Source organism: Schistocerca americana, chromosome 4 (genome assembly GCF_021461395.2).
Source record: "Schistocerca americana isolate TAMUIC-IGC-003095 chromosome 4, iqSchAmer2.1, whole genome shotgun sequence".
In the NCBI taxonomy this organism is placed as follows: Eukaryota; Metazoa; Arthropoda; class Insecta; order Orthoptera; family Acrididae; genus Schistocerca; species Schistocerca americana.
In genome coordinates this window covers 98,763,930-98,785,369 of record NC_060122.1, presented here as the reverse complement: position 1 = coordinate 98,785,369, position 21,440 = coordinate 98,763,930, and the positions used below count along the sequence as shown (strand labels likewise).

Here is a 21,440-nt window from a genome sequence, read left to right as displayed (position 1 = left end):
CATAAGGTTTTTTACAGCCAAAGGATATTCTGCAGCAGCTATTCATCGTGAGCTTTGTGCCGTGTACAGACCAAGAGTTATGAGTGAAGGGGTTGTCCGTGAATGGGTACGTTTATTTAAAAGTGGACGAGAAAACGTTCATGATGAAGAGAGGAGTGGTAGACCATCATTGGTGACTGACGAACTCGTTCAGACAGTTGATGCAAAAGTTCGTGAAAATCGACGTTTCTCAATGTCGGAGTTGTCTACTGGTTTTCCACAGATTTCTAAGACTCTCTTGTACGAGATAGTGACAGCAAGATTGGGTTACCGTAAGTTCTGTGCACGATGGGTGCCCAAAATTCTTACCAACCACCACAAAACTCAAAGAATGGCCTCTGCATTAGACTTTCTGTCACGTTATGAGGACAAAGGAGAACCATTGTTAAACAGAATCGTGACTAAACAGAATCGTGACCGGTGACGAAACCTGGATTAAGTACGTGAACCCTGAGACAAAAGAACAATCAAAGATGTGGGCACATTCAAATTCGCCTACCAAACCAAGAAAAGCCTCGCAAGATTTTTCTGCCAGAAAACTGATGGCAACGGTGTTTTTGGATGCCAAAGGGGTGTTGTTGGTTGAATTCATGGAACGTGGTACGACCATTAATCAAGACGTGTACTGTGAAACAATAAAAAAGTTACGACGGGCTATACAGAACAAACGCCGTGGTATGCCGACTTCCGGTATCATTTTTTTGCACGATAACGCCCGTCCTCACTCTGCTCGCAGAACAACGGCCCTTCTTGAGTCCTTCAAGTGGGACGTTATCAACCATCCACCTTACAGCCCAGACCTGGCGCCAAGTGATTATCACCTCTTCATGCATTTGAAGAAATGGCTCGGGTCACAGCGGTTTGATGACGACGAAGAACTCAAAGATGCGGTCACAGGCTGGCTCCAGGCACAAGCGGGTGATTTTTATGCAGAAGGAATTTCAAAGCTTGTGAAGAGATACGATAAGTGCCTCAATCGCTATGGAGACTATGTAGAAAAATAGTGCAAAGATGTAGTTGTAAGATGTATATATTAAAATATTTTTATTTAACTTGGTGTATTTTTTTAAATCAACCGGAGGTTACTTTCTGAACGGCCCTCGTATTTTAGCACACACACTTATTCTCTTGATCAAGGCGGCAGAACCAAATAAGGGTTTCTTTTTATTGCCCCCCCCCCCCCCCCCTCCCAAATTTCATACAAAAACGTCAAGCCACTATAGCACATTTCAATGTAAGTTCACTAGAAAAAACAGAAGGGCAACTGGAACTATGCAGTATTTCACAGCAAATTTGTTCTATTAAATCTCTTAAAATTTGAATTTCTGACAATATCCATGAAAACAGACTTTGGACATAAAGGCATACTTTGAGAAGAATATAGCAAACACTTAACTAATGTGTGAAGCAAAGGAGGAAGCCGTAGGAGGCAGGAGAGGAGGAAAGGGGGAGAATTGAGAAAGGGGTGGGCTGGGAGGGTGAGAGGGAGGCAGAGAAGGAGATGGCGGAGGGGACAGAGAGGGAGAGGCTGAGGAGACACCGGGCGGAGGGGGGAGGAGAGCCTCTCTCCCCTCCGCCAATCCCCCCTCCGCCAATCCCCCCTCCGCCACTCCCCCCTCCGCCACTCCCCCCTCCGCCACTCCCCCCTCCGCCACTCCCCCCTCCGCCACTCCCCCCTCCGCCACTCCCCCCTCCGCCACTCCCCCCTCCGCCACTCCCCCCTCCGCCACTCCCCCTCCGCCACTCCCCCCTCCGCCACTCCCCCCTCCGCCACTCCCCCCTCCGCCACTCCCCCCTCCGCCACTCCCCCCTCCGCCACTCCCCCCTCCGCCACTCCCCCCTCCGCCACTCCCCCCTCCGCCACTCCCCCCTCCGCCACTCCCCCCTCCGCCACTCCCCCCTCCGCCACTCCCCCCTCCGCCACTCCCCCCTCCGCCACTCCCCCCTCCGCCACTCCCCCCTCCGCCACTCCCCCCTCCGCCACTCCCCCCTCCGCCACTCCCCCCTCCGCCACTCCCCCCTCCGCCACTCCCCCCTCCGCCACTCCCCCCTCCGCCACTCCCCCCTCCGCCACTCCCCCCTCCGCCACTCCCCCCTCCGCCACTCCCCCCTCCGCCACTCCCCCCTCCGCCACTCCCCCCTCCGCCACTCCCCCCTCCGCCACTCCCCCCTCCGCCACTCCCCCCTCCGCCACTCCCCCCTCCGCCTCTCCCCCCTCCGCCTCTCCCCCCCTCCGCCTCTCCCCCCCTCCGCCTCTCCCCCCCTCCGCCTCTCCCCCCCTCCGCCTCTCCCCCCCTCCGCCTCTCCCCCCCTCCGCCTCTCCCCCCCTCCGCCTCTCCCCCCCTCCGCCTCTCCCCCCCTCCGCCTCTCCCCCCCTCCGCCTCTCCCCCCCTCCGCCTCTCCCCCCCTCCGCCTCTCCCCCCCTCCGCCTCTCCCCCCCTCCGCCTCTCCCCCCCTCCGCCTCTCCCCCCCTCCGCCTCTCCCCCCCTCCGCCTCTCCCCCCCCTCCGCCTCTCCCCCCCCTCCGCCTCTCCCCCCCCTCCGCCTCTCCCCCCCCTCCGCCTCTCCCCCCCTCCGCCTCTCCCCCCCTCCGCCTCTCCCCCCCTCCGCCTCTCCCCCCCTCCGCCTCTCCCCCCCTCCGCCTCTCCCCCCCTCCGCCTCTCCCCCCCTCCGCCTCTCCCCCCCTCCGCCTCTCCCCCCCTCCGCCTCTCCCCCCCTCCGCCTCTCCCCCCCCTCCGCCTCTCCCCCCCTCCGCCTCTCCGCCTCTCCCCCCCTCCGCCTCTCCCCCCCTCCGCCTCTCCCCCCCTCCGCCTCTCCCCCCCTCCGCCTCTCCCCCCCTCCACCTCTCCCCCCCTCCGCCTCTCCCCCCTCTGCCTCTCCCCCCTCTGCCTCTCCCCCCTCTGCCTCTCCCCCCCCCCCTCTGCCTCTCCCCCCCCTCCGCCTCTCCCCCCCCCTCCGCCTCTCCCCCCCTCTGCCTCTCCCCCCCCCCTCTGCCTCTCCCCCCCCTCTGCCACTCCCCCCCCCTCTGCCACTCCCCCCCCCTCTGCCACTCCCCCCCCTCTGCCACTCCCCCCCCTCTGCCACTCCCCCCCCTCTGCCACTCCCCCCCCCTCTGCCACTCCCCCCCCCCCTCTGCCACTCCACCCCCCCCCTCTGCCACTCCCCCCCCCTCTGCCACTCCCCCCCTCTGCCACTCCCCCCCCTCTGCCACTCCCCCCCCTCTGCCTCTCCCCCCCTCTGCCTCTCCCCCCCTCTGCCTCTCCCCCCCCTCCGCCTCTCCCCCCCTCCGCCTCCCCCCCCCTCCGCCTCCCCCCCCTTCGCCTCTCCCCCCCCTTCGCCTCTCCCCCCCCTCCGCCTCTCCCCCCCCTCCGCCTCTCCCCCCCCTCCGCCTCTCCCCCCCCTCCGCCTCTCCCCCCCTCTGCCTCTCCCCCCCCCTCCGCCTCTCCCCCCCCCCTCCGCCTCTCCCCCCCCCCCCTCCGCCTCTCCCCCCCCCCTTCCGCCTCTCCCCCCCCCTCCGCCTCTCCCCCCCCCTCCGCCTCCCCCCCCCTCCGCCTCTCCCCCCCCTTCCGCCTCTCCCCCCCCCTCCGCCTCTCCCCCCCCCCCCCCTCCGCCTCCCCCCCCTCCGCCTCTCCCCCCCCCCTCCGCCTCTCCCCCCCCCCCCCTGCCTCTCCCCCCCCCCTGCCTCTCCCCCCCCCTCTGCCTCTCCCCCCTCTGCCTCCCCCCCCTCTGCCTCCCCCCCTCTGCCTCTCCCCCCCCCCTCTGCCTCTCCCCCCCCCCCCCCCTCTGCCTCTCCCCCCCTCTGCCTCTCCCCCCCCTCTGCCTCTCCCCCCCCTCTGCCTCCCCCCCCCCCCTCCGCCTCTCCCCCCCCCCTCCGCCTCTCCCCCCCTCCGCCTCTCCCCCCCTCCGCATCTCCCCCCCTCCGCCTCTCCCCCCCTCCGCCTCTCCCCCCCCTCCGCCTCTCCCCCCCCTCCGCCTCTCCCCCCCCTCCGCCTCTCCCCCCCCCTCCGCCTCTCCCCCCCCCTCCGCCTCTCCCCCCCCCCTCCGCCTCTCCCCCCCTCTCCGCCTCGTTCTCGCCCGCCCCGCCTCTCTGCCCCTCTCCTCTGCAACATATTGATTACATACACAGGTGCAATTTGTGGTCAAACACAACAGCGGTTCACCTGATTTGTTTCTCCGTTTGTTGTCGTCAGTGTCAACATACTGCTTTGCTACACTGGCTGAAAAATGGGGTTTGTAATTCCGACACTCACTACTGTAAATAATGTAGACAACAGGCACACAGTTGCGTTTAACAGTACTTTAATTTCACTGTTCACAACCCCCCAATAATACACAGTTATTTTGGCAGTGCACTATTGTTTAACTGTCAATAAGCCTCATTAATAGTTTGCAGGCAGACCTCCACATACTGCTACGATAGTTTACTATTGAACATCTACGAGCAGTAAGAACCTAACCACAAAGTTCACAGTTCTTGAAGAATAGAAAGGTATGTTTGGAGCAGACACTGTCATTGTTTTAACACACGGCCTAATTATGTAACACTTATTTCACTGTTAAGTTGATACATTGTTGTCATTCTAACCAACACACGTTCCTCATCTGAAACTTGGCCATGGACAGACTGTCTCGTGACCAAAAATCGGGCCCTTATATATCCTCACAATAGTTGGTACTGAAACTACACATTGCTCGGAGTGAAATTTATAGAAATTACTATTAAAACGTACTTCATTAAATTAACCGAATACATTGAAAGATTGGTTCTTTTTAACAGTTTCTTCCACTAAGGTGTTCGGCCGAATTATTTGTTTAAATCATGAAATTAACAGATATCATTATGCAAACAATACTCTTAAAATATCTGTTAATTATTTGGAATTAATTAAGGGGTGGTTTTGCTAATATGTTTCCGACTAGAGCCAAATAGATACTTTAAGAATACTAGCATTTTTGTCTTCCAAATATTTACAATTATTACAGAATTTATATTTCTTTATACATCAACAGTAGAATTTAAGTTATGAAACAATTACTGATTTCTCCTATAATTGAAGATACTCACTAGGAATAGTCAAAATAAATTAGAAAATCAACTGCATACCTAAAACTAAGGGCCAACCTTTCTCTCTTATGAAAATACAGATTATATTCATGTACGTTAATGATAATTAGTTAAAAGTGAAAAAACGAATTTAAGGAGGCAGATGGCAAAACAAGAGGGGAAGTAAAATTATCCCAGCTTGCTTCGTCAAACAATATGCCGGCTAAGTTAGCATCCACATTTATGTTCAAGCATGCATTTCTGACATTGTTTCCATATTTTTGTCCAACCTTGCATGTACCAGTTGATTGTGATTTGTTTTTTTGGTCCTTACGGATGTCCATGACTATGTATACACTGTTGGATTGCAAACAGCACAAACATTATAAATAAATCACTGCAGCACACTTTGTAATATTATTGATGTCAGTTTGAGTGCCACACATGCACTTTACGTGTGATGTTTTTGTTTACAATGCCATTAGTGTCGATTAAACAAAGATGTAAAAATATCGTTTGTTTCTTACTGAGCAAAGATATTAACTAAGCAAAGATGATGTGTGGGATGTGCAACAAATCTATAATTAAAAAAGTTAACTTATTATTAAAGAACGCTAGGACAGTTTGTTTCCAACCTTCTTTCCCTTCCCCCCCCACCCCCCCCTGCTGTCTGTCCAATAATTTTAAGAAATATTATAAAGCCATTGGAATGCTTATTGTAAATTAGACATATTTGTGCACACAAATACAGAACTTTTGATGGTCATTAGAGTTTATAAGTTGGCTAAGGGGAGTATGAAATTATAAAGGTGAGGGCAACACATTTGCTCAAAAATAGTGTTTAGATTTATGTAACTGCTTACTGATTTCATAAACAAGTTATTCCATATACAAATTTTTGCAAGTTACATTTTACTATGTTTTAGGAAATGTTAAAAATTAAATTTGTTAGTAGGCTATTCTAAGTGTGTTGATTTTGGTGTCTGTTCCTGTTATTCTTTAGCATTCGTTAGGTTGTTATGTACTGCAGTCTAACAACACTTATGTACTTGGTTAGGCAGTTTTATCTGCAGTTCAGTTTAGAAACTACCTTGCAAAACCTTTCGTTTTGTGCTACAGATAATGGGCGAAAACCTGTAACCTTAATATCAATTAACTCATGATCAACGTCTTTCTTTTCTTGGATAACTGTCTACATGCCAAACATCACATGGTCCACACAGATGCATAAATGTGAAAAAATGTAGAAGTTTTCAGAAAACTGTCTTTTTTTTTTCCCTAATGTAGTTAATATCACGAATAACTTTATTTCTACTAAACGTAAAGGTGACACGCTGTGTTGCTGAAAAGCCATGTATAGCTGTAGGCCAAAGCCTTCCTCAGAAAAGAAAGGAAACGCACACACACACACACACACACACACACACACACACACACACACGTATGTTCATTCAACCAAGCACACATCGTGCACACATGACCACTATCTCCGACAACTCTGACCGGAATGCAACTGTGACATTGAATGAAAGCAACAATCTGGAGTGGGGCAAGGAAGGGGAAGGGACAACAGTGCATAGGGCTGGGAGAGAAGTGCACTTTCTGGCAGAGCATGTAGGGATTAGATGGAGGCATGACAAGACTGTCAGGTGCAGTGTCAGGAGGCTGTGGGGCAGGCAGGGAGGAGGGGGTGGGAGTCAGAAATGGAGAGGAGTGGAGAAGGGAAAAAGACAGGTGAGTGCATTGGTTGAGGTTGGCCCACAATGAGGGTGAGGGGACGTGTGAAAAGGGAGGAGGTGATAGGGCAGAAGGGGCAGAAAGTGTTGTTTGGAGGATGTGGGACAATAGGTTTCCATCTGTTGAGGCAGAGATAATTTAGGGAGCAGAGAATGTGTTGTAAGGATAGCTCCCACCTGCACTGCTCAGAGAAGCTGGTGGTAGAGGGTACGCTCCTGATGGCCTCAGTTGTGAAATGCCATTGAAATCAAACATATTATGCTCAGCTGCAGATTGTTCCACAGGGTGATCTACGAGGGTAATCCCAAAAGTACGGTCTCCTATTTTTTTTATAAGTAATTAGACCTGTTTATTTCTACAATGGTTTACATCAGTTTACAGCTTGAACATTTAGCTATTTTTCGACATAATCACCATTTCTGTTGATGCATTTTTATAGACGGTGTGGCAGTTTTTGTATGCCCATGTCATACCAGCTCACCATCATAGGATGGCAAAGAAGGATGCCACCAATGGTGTGATTGTTGCTTGGTCTCAGGTGTAAAGTGGTATGCCCACGTTTTGTCACCTATGACAATTGAGTCCAGAAAGTTGTCCTTTTCGGCTGCAAGGCGGTGAAGAAATGCACGAGAAGCATCAACTTGTTGCCACATGTAGACCTCAGTCAGCATGCGTGGCACCCATCTTGCACACACCTTCCGGAAGTTCAATCTTTCCATTAAAATTCTGTGAGCAGTTCTTCAGGAAACCTCAGGAACCAACATGCAGAGATTATCCAGGGTGATCTGCCGATCTTCACGCATGCTTTGCTCAACTTTCAATACCATCTCCTCAGAAATTGACGGTCTCCCACTCCTCTGTTCGTTGTGAATTTCGGTCCAATCAGCTGCAAACACTCTACACCACTTACAACATTTTTGACATCCATGCAGGATTAACCATACACTTCCATCAGTTGGCAATGGATTTCAATCGGTGCAGTGCCCTTTGCATTCAAAAACCAAATAACTGTGCGCAGTTCGCACTTGGCGGTAACGTCCAATGGGAGCTCCATTCTCAACGGCTGCTTCTGTACTTATAAAAAAAAAAAAGAGAGACTTTACTTTTGGGATTACCCTCATACTTTGCTTGTGGCCGTAGTCTGATGGTTGCCATTCGTCCTGGTGGACAACCTGTTGGTATTAATACCAAAATAAAAGACAGTGGAATGATTCCAACAGAGCTACTATATGACTTAGCTGCTTTCACAGGTGGCGCGTCCTCTGATGGAGTAGGAAAAGTCTGTGACAGGGCTGGAAAAGGGAGTGCTGGGTGGATGGATTGGCCAAGTCTTGCATCTAGGTCTTATACAGATGTATGAATCCTGTGCCAAGGGGAATTGTTTGGGAGTGGCATAGGGATGGACTAGGATGTTGTCTAGGTTGGGTGAGCAACAGAACACCACTTTGGGAGGTGTGTGAAGGATCTTTGATAGGATTTCTGTCTTATCGGGGCATGATGGTAGATAATCAAAGCCCTGACAGAATGTGGTTCAGTTGTTCGAGTCTGCAGTGATGCTGGATGACAAAGGGGATCCTCATTTGTAGCTAGTTTTTGGTTGTGGTGGAAGGATTGGGGGTGAGAAGGGAAATTGCATGGGAAATCTGTTTGTTGACTACATCTGGAGGGTAGTGCCCGTCTTTTAAGGTGTTGGTGAGAGCATCAGGATACTGCGCAAGGAAGTTCTTGTCACTGCAAATATGCCATCCCTCGATAGTCAGGCTGTGTTGGAGGAATTTTTTGGTGTGGTAGGGATGGCAGCTGTTGAAATGCGGATGCTGTTGATACTTGATATGTTTAACGTGGGTAGGGGTGTGGATGGAATCAGATTCCCACCAGGACTTTACAGTGTTTGACAAATAACTTCCCATCATTGATTCAGACACTAATTGAATTTCCATGATAGTAGCATATGTAAATATTGATGCTGTCCGTAGTGAAACCACGAGTACTGTATTTCCAAGCACCAGTTTGCTAGATAGTCAGTCACAAGTTACAAATACATTGAATACAATACATTGAAATAAAAGAACAGGAAGAGGGCTATTGTAAAAGTGTTTCTCCTGACCAGCAAGCCTCTTTCCTAATACTGTAAGCACTTCAGGTATGTTTTTGAGTGTCAGTACTAGCAGCTGTTTTACCAGTGACACAGTACTTTCATCAATTTGCAAGCTTGAAATGTTTTACTGCTTGCAAGAATATATACAATACATTTTCAGAAGTCTTCAGCTTGCAGAGAGCAGAAACCACATAAATTTCTTAACTAAACAATGGAAAAGCCATGATAATTCCATTGTCTTAAGTTCTTAATTGATGTGCATTATTATTGCTGTTGAAAATTCCACAATCAATATCATTTCTTCAAGACCTCATAACTGTATTGGCAAAAGCAAACAAGATGGTGGTGGAAAATAGGAGCCAATAGGTGACACAGAAAAAATTCACATTGCACCTACATTGATAAAAATTTCTACTTTTCAGTCAAAAGTGACTGCAGAAAATTTGTACTGATTTATTGAATGTATTTGATAGCACATCTCGTATCTTTGTGCTGATGAAATTAGAGCATAAACACAGTGTATCCTTTCAACCTGAGCGTGAAGTAAGTAACACTTTTGTCAGTAGATTAATTTTTAAAACTCACAGTTGTTCCGAGGTTCTCGCTGGGGAGGATTTACTGATAAAAAGGAAAAAGTGAAGTTTAAAAAGTAAAGACAGACTGTTGTTTGATTGCCTGTTTAGGATAGGAAAAAAAAAAAACCTTGAATTTTTAATCATGATCTGGGCTGTTATGCCATGGTTAGAAGAATTTCTTGGAAAAATTCAACTCATGACTCAATCTCAGTAAACGTCTTCAAGGTGGGTGTAGTTTCTGTGAATGTTTGATTCACACCCTAGGACTCACCACTGACTGTTCTAAAAATTCATTTCTGTGTGGTCCCATACAGAGGTGTGACGTCACATGTTGGCTTTTGATGGTGCAGTCATCCATCTATGTGAGCAAGGGTGTGAATGGGACATTCAAAGGAGCTACAACCATCTTGACACTGTTCCCCACAGATGGGTACATCATGATGTGTTTCTCCAAGGTCATTCATCCATGGCATAATAGCCTCAAATATTTTAGTAAGCGTGGCTTTTCCAGCCATGAAAGTTAAAATTTTGAAAATGAACCAGTGCTCTTTACCATAAGCTTTTATAGGGATGTAAATTAAATCTTGTTTCAACCTATTAGTAGACTTTCATCATTGTTTGTAGCATGACAATGGGTGTTTAGCACTGAAAGATAGTTGTAAACTTGACGGTGTGAACATTGGCACCGGAAAATTGCAAAAAAAGTCAGCTTTGGCACTGATACGAATGAAATGCAACATGCTATTTTACCCAGTTATATTTAGAATATTATTATTTGAAAAAAATCTTGCCTTTATTGTAGCCACATTTGAAGAAGACATGACAGCTTTTTTTCCAAATAAAATACCCTGTTCTAGCTACTACATTATGTGGATTTTTAACAGGGATATTTTTGCTAGTCACCAATGTAACTGAATGCTCGATCTGTAGGTTTTCTGTATAAAAGGTCAGAGATTTGATTTCATGTCAGTTTGCAACAGTTTAAGATGAATGCCAACAAGAATCACTTGTGGAGGCGAGGTATGGTAAAATTGTCAGTAACATATTCTGTTACTCCATCCATAGAGAATGTGTCTGACTTTTGCAAAATGATGAGTTAATTCGATGCCAGTATAGTAGGAGGATGAATATTATCAAAAGCTCATTATCCAGCACTACAGCAGCACAAACATTGAGGTTTCTTTTGATTATATTGCTGAATGCTGACAGATTTAATTGTGCTCTGATACAGTGATGGACTACTCAAAAGTAACTCTTGTAAAAGGTTTGATATCAGAAGACCTCAGTTTTTGAAAAAAAAATAGTTAATCATAATGTCTGCCATGTTGTATTATTGTTTAGGCCATCGCTTCCTGAACTTCATCTTGACAGTGCATTGCAATGCTGTAAAAGCATTTGAAACACACAATCTTCATCACCAAGCATATTGAATGAATGGCATATTGTATTGTTGTTAGTTAAATGTATTATCCTGTAATTATTGCATGAAATAAAACTGATCTACACTCTATTCAGTACTTTTACCACCTAAAAAATAAACATAATATGGGGATTTGAACCCATGACATACTGGTCATTATCACTCCATCCACTCTCTTTATGAAAGTAGTAAAAGTGCTCAACCATCATCACAGTTGCTTTCACTTTTTTTTTTTTTTTTTTTACTAAGGCATAGTGACGTATAACCATTATGGACAGATGTAGAGAGACTGAACTTCTCCACTTCCTTTTGGGATCATCTTACCCAAATGGGAACATCATTCTGGAGTAAGTTATCATGTTGTACATTGCCCTGAATTTGGTGGCAGTATTCTGCTGCAACGACTGACAGTCTAACATGAAGAGTTATGGGTGTCATCACCCCATTTCTTCTATAACATCCGATAACAGTGCATGATTTGAGGTTAGATACCTCACCTGCATCAGTTAAGAGTTCATCCACTTTATTCGTTAGCCATGCCTTATCGTCAACAGGCTGTTCACAACAGTGTCGTTGCTCTTGTAGAGGAAGTGAGTTTGGCTATGTTGGAGGTTGGGACACAATATGGCATTTCTGAGCATGCTTGCACAACAATGTATAAAGCAATGTCAAGATGTTGGAGAATCCAGTAGGCACGTGACAACTGAGTGTTGGCTTGGAAAACCACCATTCCTGGTTAATGAGCTTGTAAACACATCAAGGTAAAATCCTTTTTTAAACACTGTGCATTTGAAACATACTGATCTGTTTCCCACTTCAGTTGACAGGTCTCGGCACCAACTTCAGAAGATTGGTCTATAAAGCAAACGTGTGGCCATCAAGAGGAAGCCTTGTGACGATCACTGATTCTACCAATTGCAGTTTGTTGGGGAAATAGTAATGATGACTGGTGGAACATATTTTTCACTGCAAATTATGGTCCAGTATGAATATATAGGCCCCTATGGTGTCAGTTTTGACCTGTAACATATCCTCAAGTTACCTCTTCGTGGCTGGATACCTGTGGCAGTTTGGGGATGGATGTTTTCCTGTAGACTGGTGATGCTTCAAAGGATAGATGGTTGACTTCGTGCTGCCTAATATACCCAAATTAGGGGTAATGTTATGTTCCCATCAGTGTGACAACTAGGGATTCAGCTGTTTCCAACAGGATCAGTATCCAATACATTGTCAACTATGCTGCAGGAGAGGTGTGCAGAACAGAATGAGATTTCTCTTCTCAACTAGCCTTCTCCTGTACCTGACCTCAACCCTGTTGAAAACATGTGGGTACAGATGAAATGGGCCATACAATAAATGACCTGACCACAAGCTAGGAACATGCGTTGACCTATGGAATATTGTTGTAGATGCCTAGGAGGAGGTGGCAGAAAATGGAGATGTTTTAATTAGTTCACAGGGTGGGCAGAATACTGAATGGTAAAAAAATTACATGCTGTGCCCTTTTCGCGGCAAAAAAAAAAAAAAAAAAAAAAAAAAAAAAAAAAAAAAAAATTTGGAACTATTAACTGTTGTATATGTGGAAGAGACCTAGAGACATCAGGTGGTTTCAGATTTATTGTATCATGTTAAGACAGAGATTTAGAAACCAGGTTTTAAATTGTAAAACATTTCCAGGAGCAGATGTGGACTCTGACCATAATTTATTGTTCATGAACTGTAAATTAAAACTGAAGAAATTGAATATAAAGGTAGGAAATTAAGGAGATGGGACCTGTATAAGCTGAAAGAACCAGAGGTTGCTGAGAGTTTCAGAGAGGGCATTAGGCAATGGTTGACTAGAACAGGGGAAAAGAATATAGTAGAAAATGAATGGTTAGCTGCAAGAGATGAAATAGTGAAGGCAGCAGAGGATCAAATAGGTAAAAAGACGATATCTAGTAGGAATCTGTGGATAACACAAGAGATATTGAATTTAATTAATGAATGGAGAAAATATAAAAATGCAGCAAATGAAGCAGGTGAAAGTGAATACAGACGTTTAAAAAATGAAATTGACAGGAAGTGCAAAATAGCTAAGCAGAAATGGCTAAAGGACAAATGCAAGGATTTAGAAGCATATTTCTTTCTGGGAAAGATAGACACCGCCTACAGGAAAATTAAAGAGGCCTTTGCAGAAAGAAGCAGCTGTGTGAATATCAAGAGCTGAGATGGGAAACTAGTCCTGAGCAAAGAAGGAAAAGCTGAACGGTGGAAGGAGTATATAGGGCGTATATGCAAGGGAGATAAACATGGAGGCAATATTATAGAAAGGGAAGTGAACATAGATGAAGATGAGATGGGACATATGATACTGCGAGAAGAATCTGACAGAGCTCTGAAAGACCTAAGTCTAAACAAGGCACTGGGAGTAGACGATATTCCATCAGAACTACAGATAGCCTTGGGAGAGTCAGCCATAACAAAAATCTTCCATCTGATATGCAAGATGTATGAGTCAGGCAAAATAACTTCAGACTTCAAGAAAAATGTACTAATCGCAATTCCGACTGCTGACAGGTGAAAATTACTGAACTATCAATTTAATAAGTAATGATTGCAAAATACACAGGTGTCTAAAATTAAAGCAGCAAACCACTGTTTCTCTGTCCTGTGTCTGATGTATGGTATAATTACACAAACCGTCAACAGATGTCCATACAAGCGTGTTCTGCATAGAAGATGGCATCCGATCAATGGGCAACAACTTCAATCCAATGATGACATCAGGTCACCTACCGAAGGGGGTAGTGTTTTCCGGGCAGTCCTAAAACCTCAATCACACAGTCACAGATGGTGCAGTATGGCACAGGGGAAACGCATAACAGATTCTGTGGTGGGTGGGGTCATAGGAAGAATGGAAGCAGGACAGTCACAAACACATGTGGCCCGATGGCGTAATGTCCCTCAGAAGTGGCGTCAGTTTAGAGAGACCAAAACTCTATCCTGAAGATAGGAGCAGGGCTGATCATAGGAGCAGGGCTGACCGTGTGTGAGATCAGAAAGAGAGGATCATTTTTTGGCTGTCAGGGCATGACAGTACTGCTTTACTACTGCATGGCAACTGACATCTGACCTATCAGCATCCATTGGGCGTGTTTTATCAAGGCAAACAGTGTACAGAGGGCTTTGGCAGAGTGGCCTTTATTGTTGAAGACCTGCTGTAAATGTAATTCTGATGCATCTTCACTGAAACGAACATCTAGAGTGGACTTGTCAACATGCCATCTGGACGATCAAATGGTGGACCAATGTTCTTTTCACAGACAAGATCTGATTTGGTCTAGAGTGATTCTCAATGGATTCGCATCTGGAGGGAATGTGGAACGCAATTTTGCAACCCAAACATTGTGGAAAGAGACGGAAATTGTGGAGAATCCCTAATGGTGTGGGCAGGAATTATGGTAAGCACTCGAACACCTCTACATGAAATTGTATGGGTGAATTGGCATGGTTTAACTGCTGTCGGGTATCGTGACAAGATCTCGGCACCTCATGTGTGGTTTTAGCTAGTGCTGTGGGCCCAGACTTTGTACTGATGGATGATAATGCTCGACCTTGTAGAACAAGTGGTTCATGTTTTCTTGCAAATGGAGGGTATTGCACGCATGGTGTGGCCTGCTCACTCTTTTGATTTGAATCCCACAGAACATGTCTGTGATTCACTAGGGAGACGGGGTGCATCATGTCAACATCCACCAAGCACTCTCCAAGACTTGTGAGCACATGTGCAGGAAGAATGGTCATTATTGCCTCAATATTATATTGATGACATCATTCACAGAATGCCCCACCGTTATCAGGCCTGTATTGGTGCAAGAGGTGGTCACACTCTGTACCAAGCACATTAACCAGTTGTTGGAATGTGTGGGCAAATCCTTTAAGTTGGGAAAAACAAATAACTTTTTTTTACCGTTATGTATGTTGCAGTTGTTTACATTCTGTATTCTTCACATTGTTTCTACTTTACTATCAATTGTGTATACTGTTTTGTGGCAGTATAAATGCAACCTTGCAAAATTTCCGTTTGTTGCTCTAATTTTGGACACCAATGTTCTAACACAAATTCTGTACAGAAGAAAGGAAAAACCGATAGAAACCGACCTTGGGGAAGATCAGTTTGGTTTCTGGAGAAACCAAGGAACAGTTGAGGCAATACTCACCCTCCAATTTATCTTAGAAGAAAGATTAAAGAAAGACAAAACTATGTTTATAGCATTTGTATACTTAGAGAAGGAATACTCTGTTTGAAATTCTGACTGTAGCAGAGGTAAAAAATCGCAGAGAAAAAGGCTATTTACAACTTGTACAGAAACCAGATGGCAGTAATAAGAGTTGAGGGGCATGAAAGGGAAGCAGTGGTTGAGAAAGGAGTGAGATGGAGTTGTGGCTTATCCCCAATGTTATTCAATCCGTACACTGATCAAGCAGTAAAAGAAACCAAGAAAAATTTGTAGTAGGAATTAAAGTTCAGGGAAAAGAAATAAAAACTTTGAGGTTTCTTGATGATATTGTAAGTGCAGAGGCAGCAAAGGACTTGGAAGAGCAGTTGAATGGAATGGATATTGTCTTAAAAGGAGGGTACAAGATGAACATAAACAAAAGCAAAACAAGGATGATGGCATTTTGTGGAATTAAATCAGGTGATGCTAATGGAATTAGACTAGGAAATGAGACACTTAAATTAGTAGATGAGTTTTTATATTTGGCAGCAAAATAATTGATGATGGCCAAAGTAGAGGGGATATAAAATGTAGACCAGCAATGGCAAGAAAAGCATTTCTGATGAAGAGCAATTTGTTAACAACAGACATAGATTTAAGTGTTAGGAAGTCTTTTCTGAAAGTATTTATCTGATGTGTGGTCATGTATGGAAGTGAAACATGATGATAAACAGTTTTATACAAAAGAGAATAAAGGCTTTCGAAATGTGGTGCTACAGAAGAATGTTGAAGATTAGATGGGTGGATCATGTAACTAATAATGAGGTACTGAACAGAACTGTGGAGACAAGAAATTTGTGGCAAAACTTGACCAAAATAAGGGCCCAGTTGATAGGACATATGCTTTAGACATAAAGGGATCACCAGTTTAGTATGGAGGGAAATGTGGGGGTAAAAATCATAGAGGGAGACCAAGATATGAATACAGTAAGCAGATTCAAAAGGATGAATGTTGCAATAGTTATTCAGATATGAAGAGGTTTGCACAGGATAGAATAGCATGGAGAGCTGCATCAATCCAGTCTTTGGACTGAAGACCACTACATCATGAACTGTTCATTCTGTTAATTTTGTATTTCCTATACATTAAAGAAATTAATGCAGTAAAATGAAAAATCATTGGTGAAAGTGGGGGTTTGATAAAAATCCTACTTCGTTCTAATGCTTAGCAGTCGGTCAACTATGCTATTGAACTATGAAATCAGTGTACTAAGAACAGTGATACTCAGGTATTTCTTACTCAATGTCACAACTTCATGTGATTTTTCTAAGCCGGAAATCCTAATAATGACATGGAGGAGATTTTCTTGTGTGGTTTTGGAAAGAGTTTGTTTTATGCTGATTGTCAATAAGCCATAACTCACTCTATTATAACTTTAGAAGAGTATCTGTGAACTTTGAAAAGTACATAGAAGTTGTGAATCGTGCCTGGCTAACTCAGTTGATAAGAGCATTGCCTATAAAAGATTATGTTGCCTGTTAGAGTCCCAGTCTGGCACACAATCTTAATCTACCAAGAAGCTTTACTCACCAACTTGTTTCCACCTGTTATGTCTATTATGTTATTGACATAGATTTAAAATTGTTCATATAAATCCATTTTGTGATCTTCATTTTATGTCCATAGCCTTTAAAGTTGACCACTGTTTCTCATTTTGATTAATTTTGTGATAAGCATTGCTGTGCTCACTATAATGTTCAAGAAAAATCTATCCCTGTTTGGCCTACCTGTAGCACAAACAGTTTTATTTACACTTGATTATTTATCTTGTCATTGTTTTCTCTTCTGAAAGCAATGTTGATGTTGTGTGACCTGAGTGTTACTGCAGTTAGAGAGCTTTCAAAAAACTGTATGCAGACATTGCATTTATTTTCTGTGTTATTTTAATTGCAAGTAGATTTTTATTGATTTCTTCCTGTAAGAGGGTTTCCAAATGTGTCTGTGTGTAAATTGCTAGCCATTATTTGTTTGATTATGTTGTGTTCTGTGTGGTTCTCATTTCTACTAAGTGGTTCTATTTAGTTCTCTATATGGATCATGCTTGTGTGTTGTTAGGTAGCAAGACAAACAGTGTATGGTAGTACTCTTGTTGCTTTCCTGTAGAGTTTAAGATGTCCTTGTTGTTTCCTTTGCTAAATTTCAGTTCTAGCAAATTAATTCTAGTGTTGTCTTCATATTGTATGCAAAATATTATATTTTATCTTGTTTATTAAGCTTATGCAGCTTTTTGCTACTATTACTTACATTAACTTTACAAGAGGCCATGTATCTTGCTTGTAGGCAATTAGTTTGCCTGCGTTTGACAGATTATTTTTAGTAATTAAAGGTGATAAATAGAAAATGTGTAGTTTTGTGGGAGAGATGTGGGGTGCCTTAAAATAGTAATCACATTTGTAGTCAGATTACTATTTATGGTTAAATTTCTTGCCAGTTTTCCTGCTTTTTAGAAAATAACCAGCTAACTAATGTTGATAAACCAATTTTATAAAAATACGTTGTTAGTCAAGTTTATGTTATAATGATGGTTCTCTAAGTTCATTGCAGTATGTTGTATTGTTTCATCTTTCAGGAAAGCAGGGAAGTGCTTCCAAGTACTGCCTTTTCTTGTGTAACTGCCGTAGGAGACAGTGAAGACTGAAATGCCAAGTTGATGTGGATTTTCTGCAATGAGAAGGTGAACAAAGGTGACTTTCTACAACTTTAGTGTGAAATAAGTGATTTGAAAACCAATGTGCATTTAATGAACAAAAGGATCATTCATAACTGAACTCTTATGATGTTGAATATTTGCAGATCTACTCTTTGTTAACTTTGGTGTTCATTTCTGTCATTGTTGTATTTCAGTATTGCACCTACTTGTAGGTCTGCTTTTTAAGAAATGTAATACCATACATAAAAGTTCGGGCAACTGTATGCAGAAGTTTGCTGTTTTAGAAAAAGGTAGTAGTTGTGGCCTTATTGATGGTTCATTGTATAGGTGTATTTGCTCATGTATTTATGAATGATACAGTTTACAACATTCTTCCAAAGTTTTTTCACAAACAACCTGCTGAAAAGGTGTTTCATTGTATCTGTACCTGACTAGTTCGTTTTATATGATACGGAATATGAAAGATTCTGTTACAAAAAGGATGATACTAGATGCCACTAAGGTTCAATGGAGAGCCTTCTTTTTAATCATAAAGTTATGTGCTTGTTTAATATTTTTCAAAAGCAGGATATGTTTTTATCTTTATTGTACAGTAATGTGTGCTTGTGTGCAAAATGTAACTGGTTCCTTAAGCTTTTAGAAGAGCCACATGTCAATAGTTAGTTTTAAATAATATGTGTCTGTATCATACACGCAACAGTATTTTTGTCAGGCCAATAACTTATAATAAATTGCATTCACTAATGAGTGGCTTAATTTTTAAATGATCTGATTATTATAGTAAAGGAATAAACATAGAGGGGAAAACCCTAGAGGAAGAAGAATATGACAGTTTTAAAAAATGCATGATCTAGTGGTTGACGCACTAGTGTTTGTGTGCACAAGATGTGCCAAGTAATGATACGAACTGTAAGATGATTATTAGTGTGAAAGAAGGCAGGGGAATAAGACTTTCATGGAAATATTAACTGATAAAGTGCTTTAGGTCTCATATTCATGGTCTAGTTTGTTAGATGAGAATCTCTTCCGGATTCATAATATGTATTTTGTTACAATGAAGTTAGCAACAATGTTTCTTCTCATGCTGTTTTTTATTTCTAAGTGTGCATTTGCAATACTTAATGTGTGCAGTTATTATTTGATCATATTTTATTCTGTAAGAGTTGATGCCATTTTTCCTAAGAAAAAGTGCTTAATTGAAGTGCTTAATTGAAATATTGTGTGTTTCTTTTCATGCATTTCATGATAAGACTTGTTTTCTGTTAGTGAGAAGTGCTTGAATTCACTGTGTGTGTGTGTGTGTGTGTGTGTGTGAGAGAGAGAGAGAGAGAGAGAGAGAGAGAGAGAGAGAGAGAGAGAGAGAGAGAGAGAGAGGGGGGGGGGGGGGGGGGGGGGGGGAGTGAAGCAGTGCGTATGGTGGACCATTAAATCTTTATAGTTCGGAAGCATTGTTATGAGGCAATTTCTGTTGTCTTCATGCTAGAAGATAGTTGTTGGTGTTCCGGACTATTACTTCTTTGTCAGTTACACTATTATTGTGAATGAGGATTAACTGATACTCACCACCTAGAGGAGGCTGTTCAACAAACCTGCTCTAAGTGATGAATGGAATCTGTCCTCGTTTTCCATTGTTCAATTAAATTATTGTTGGCTTATAGTACACACAAATTTATTTATGTTAATTGATTAAATTTGTATAAATTATTGGAATGTGAATTGCATCTGCAAAAAAATTTATATTTATATCTTGACTTAAATATCAACAGTATGACAGGGCACTGGTATTTATTTGTAGAGGAGAACACTGACACAAAAAATTATCTGTGAAACTGCAGATATTGTTAATTTAATTATATGTCATACCGCTTGTTATGAAAATGACACTACCTCATCACAAAATGTATCAAAGACAATCGAAGCATGGTATAATAAATGTGGAGACTGGACTACTTTCAATAGAACTAAAGACTACCAGACTTTCAATTGGAACATAATTGTGAACAGTACATGATTCTGATAATGTGTCAGTACAGTATGCTGTAATGTTGATGTTAAGAAATGTACATGCCTATGATTAGTAACTTATGAGTATCATGTGAAATGCTGATGTTTACACTGCCTCCTCTTTGGTTGGTGTAGTTACACTGTTCTATTGGTGTGTGTGAAGCAGGGCATTAGTTATAACGTTTATTATTAAGGCTGCAAGAAGTCACAAGTATGGTTTACAAAATTTAACTTGACCGATTACCGTTGTGGATATATTATAAGGGGCGTTCAAAAAGAAACGAGCTGGAAGCATAATTACAGAAACCAGTACCTGTATGTTAGAAGTATTGACCCTGGCTGTTGAGACACTTGTCCCCCTGTGCCACAAGGCAGTGAATGGCTGTCTCATAAAATTCCCCGGGCTGCAATGTTAACCAGTTCACTGGATGTCGTCATCCAAGGTGAATCGTTTGCCTCTCAGAACCTTTTTAAGGGGACCAAAAATGGTATAATTACAGGGAGAGAGGTCCGGACTGCAGGATTGCTGTGACTGTGTTGGCCGTATCAGTCTTTGCATTGTCGTGGAGTAGAATGACCCCACAGGTGAGATCGCCTGGTTGTTTTGATTTGATTGCTTTGTGAAGGGTGGTCAAGGTTTGCGAGTACTGCTGGGAATTCACTGTTGTGTCGTGCTGCAGGAAGTGAATCAGAAGGGGTCATCCTGGTGAAAGAAGAATGTCAGCATAACATTTTCTGCACTCGTGTGGATGATTGATACATGCTGCTGCTAGCTCTGTATAGTCATGTGACGTACACGCGTGCCCTCTAGCGAAGGGCTGTGAACTTCCACGCTCTGGTCAGAACCACACCTCGTTACACACACCACGATATTACCAGTTTGTGCATTCCAGACTCCAACTCGTTTATTTTTGAACGCCCCTTATATAAGGCCATCTTTAGGTGTGGTGCACTAAGATAAATAGATTTCCATTCACATTTGGTAAATTTACAAGAGGTTCTTTCATTTTGACCTTCACAGAAAGAGTCATGAAATGATTTTTTTAAGTTAATAAGACATGAAACTGAGCAAACACTTGCACAGTGGATGTTTCTTTGCCACAAATATCATGTTTTATTACCTTAAAAATCTCTGATAAGCTTACAGTTGCGAACTAAAAACCCTGTTGATTGTAGCGCACCACACCAGTAACAAATGCATAACAAGAAAGCAAAGAAAGCTGTAACACCCATCTGAAGATAGATTTGTAATCAATCAGAAACCAGTAATATTGTTAAATGAACTATTTTAAACTATACTTGTGACTGGTTGCTGCTTAAATTACAAACCTTACGATTTTACTACAGCCATGTTTACATTCGATGCGATAGCAGCAAGGCATTAAGTATGCTAGGTTGTAGATATGCCCCCCCCCCCCCCTCGCCGCATGCACACACACTCACAAAACCACACACATTCTCCATTCATAGCAGTTATGCCAAAATCCCAAAATTGAGAAATGGAAATGAAATTGTTTGAAAGAAATAATATTGTATTTCTGTACATACTGAGCATGGAAAGAAAAACTTTGTATTTATTTTTGTTAGTTTTTAGTTGTGGAGGAGGCAGCT

General features: G+C 43.5%; 1 protein-coding gene across 1 annotated transcript in view; it reads left to right on the top strand.

Moving 5' to 3' along the window:
* Positions 1 to 18,947, top strand: part of LOC124612534 (1-phosphatidylinositol 4,5-bisphosphate phosphodiesterase gamma-1) — a 258,728-nt gene extending 239,781 nt beyond the window's left edge. The window contains exon 22 of the mRNA XM_047140800.1: positions 17,745 to 18,947. Coding sequence (XP_046996756.1) covers positions 17,745 to 17,813 — 69 coding nt within the window. The 3' untranslated portion in view covers positions 17,814 to 18,947. The remainder of the gene's footprint in view (positions 1 to 17,744) is intronic.
* The last annotated feature ends 2,493 nt before the right edge of the window (positions 18,948 to 21,440 follow it).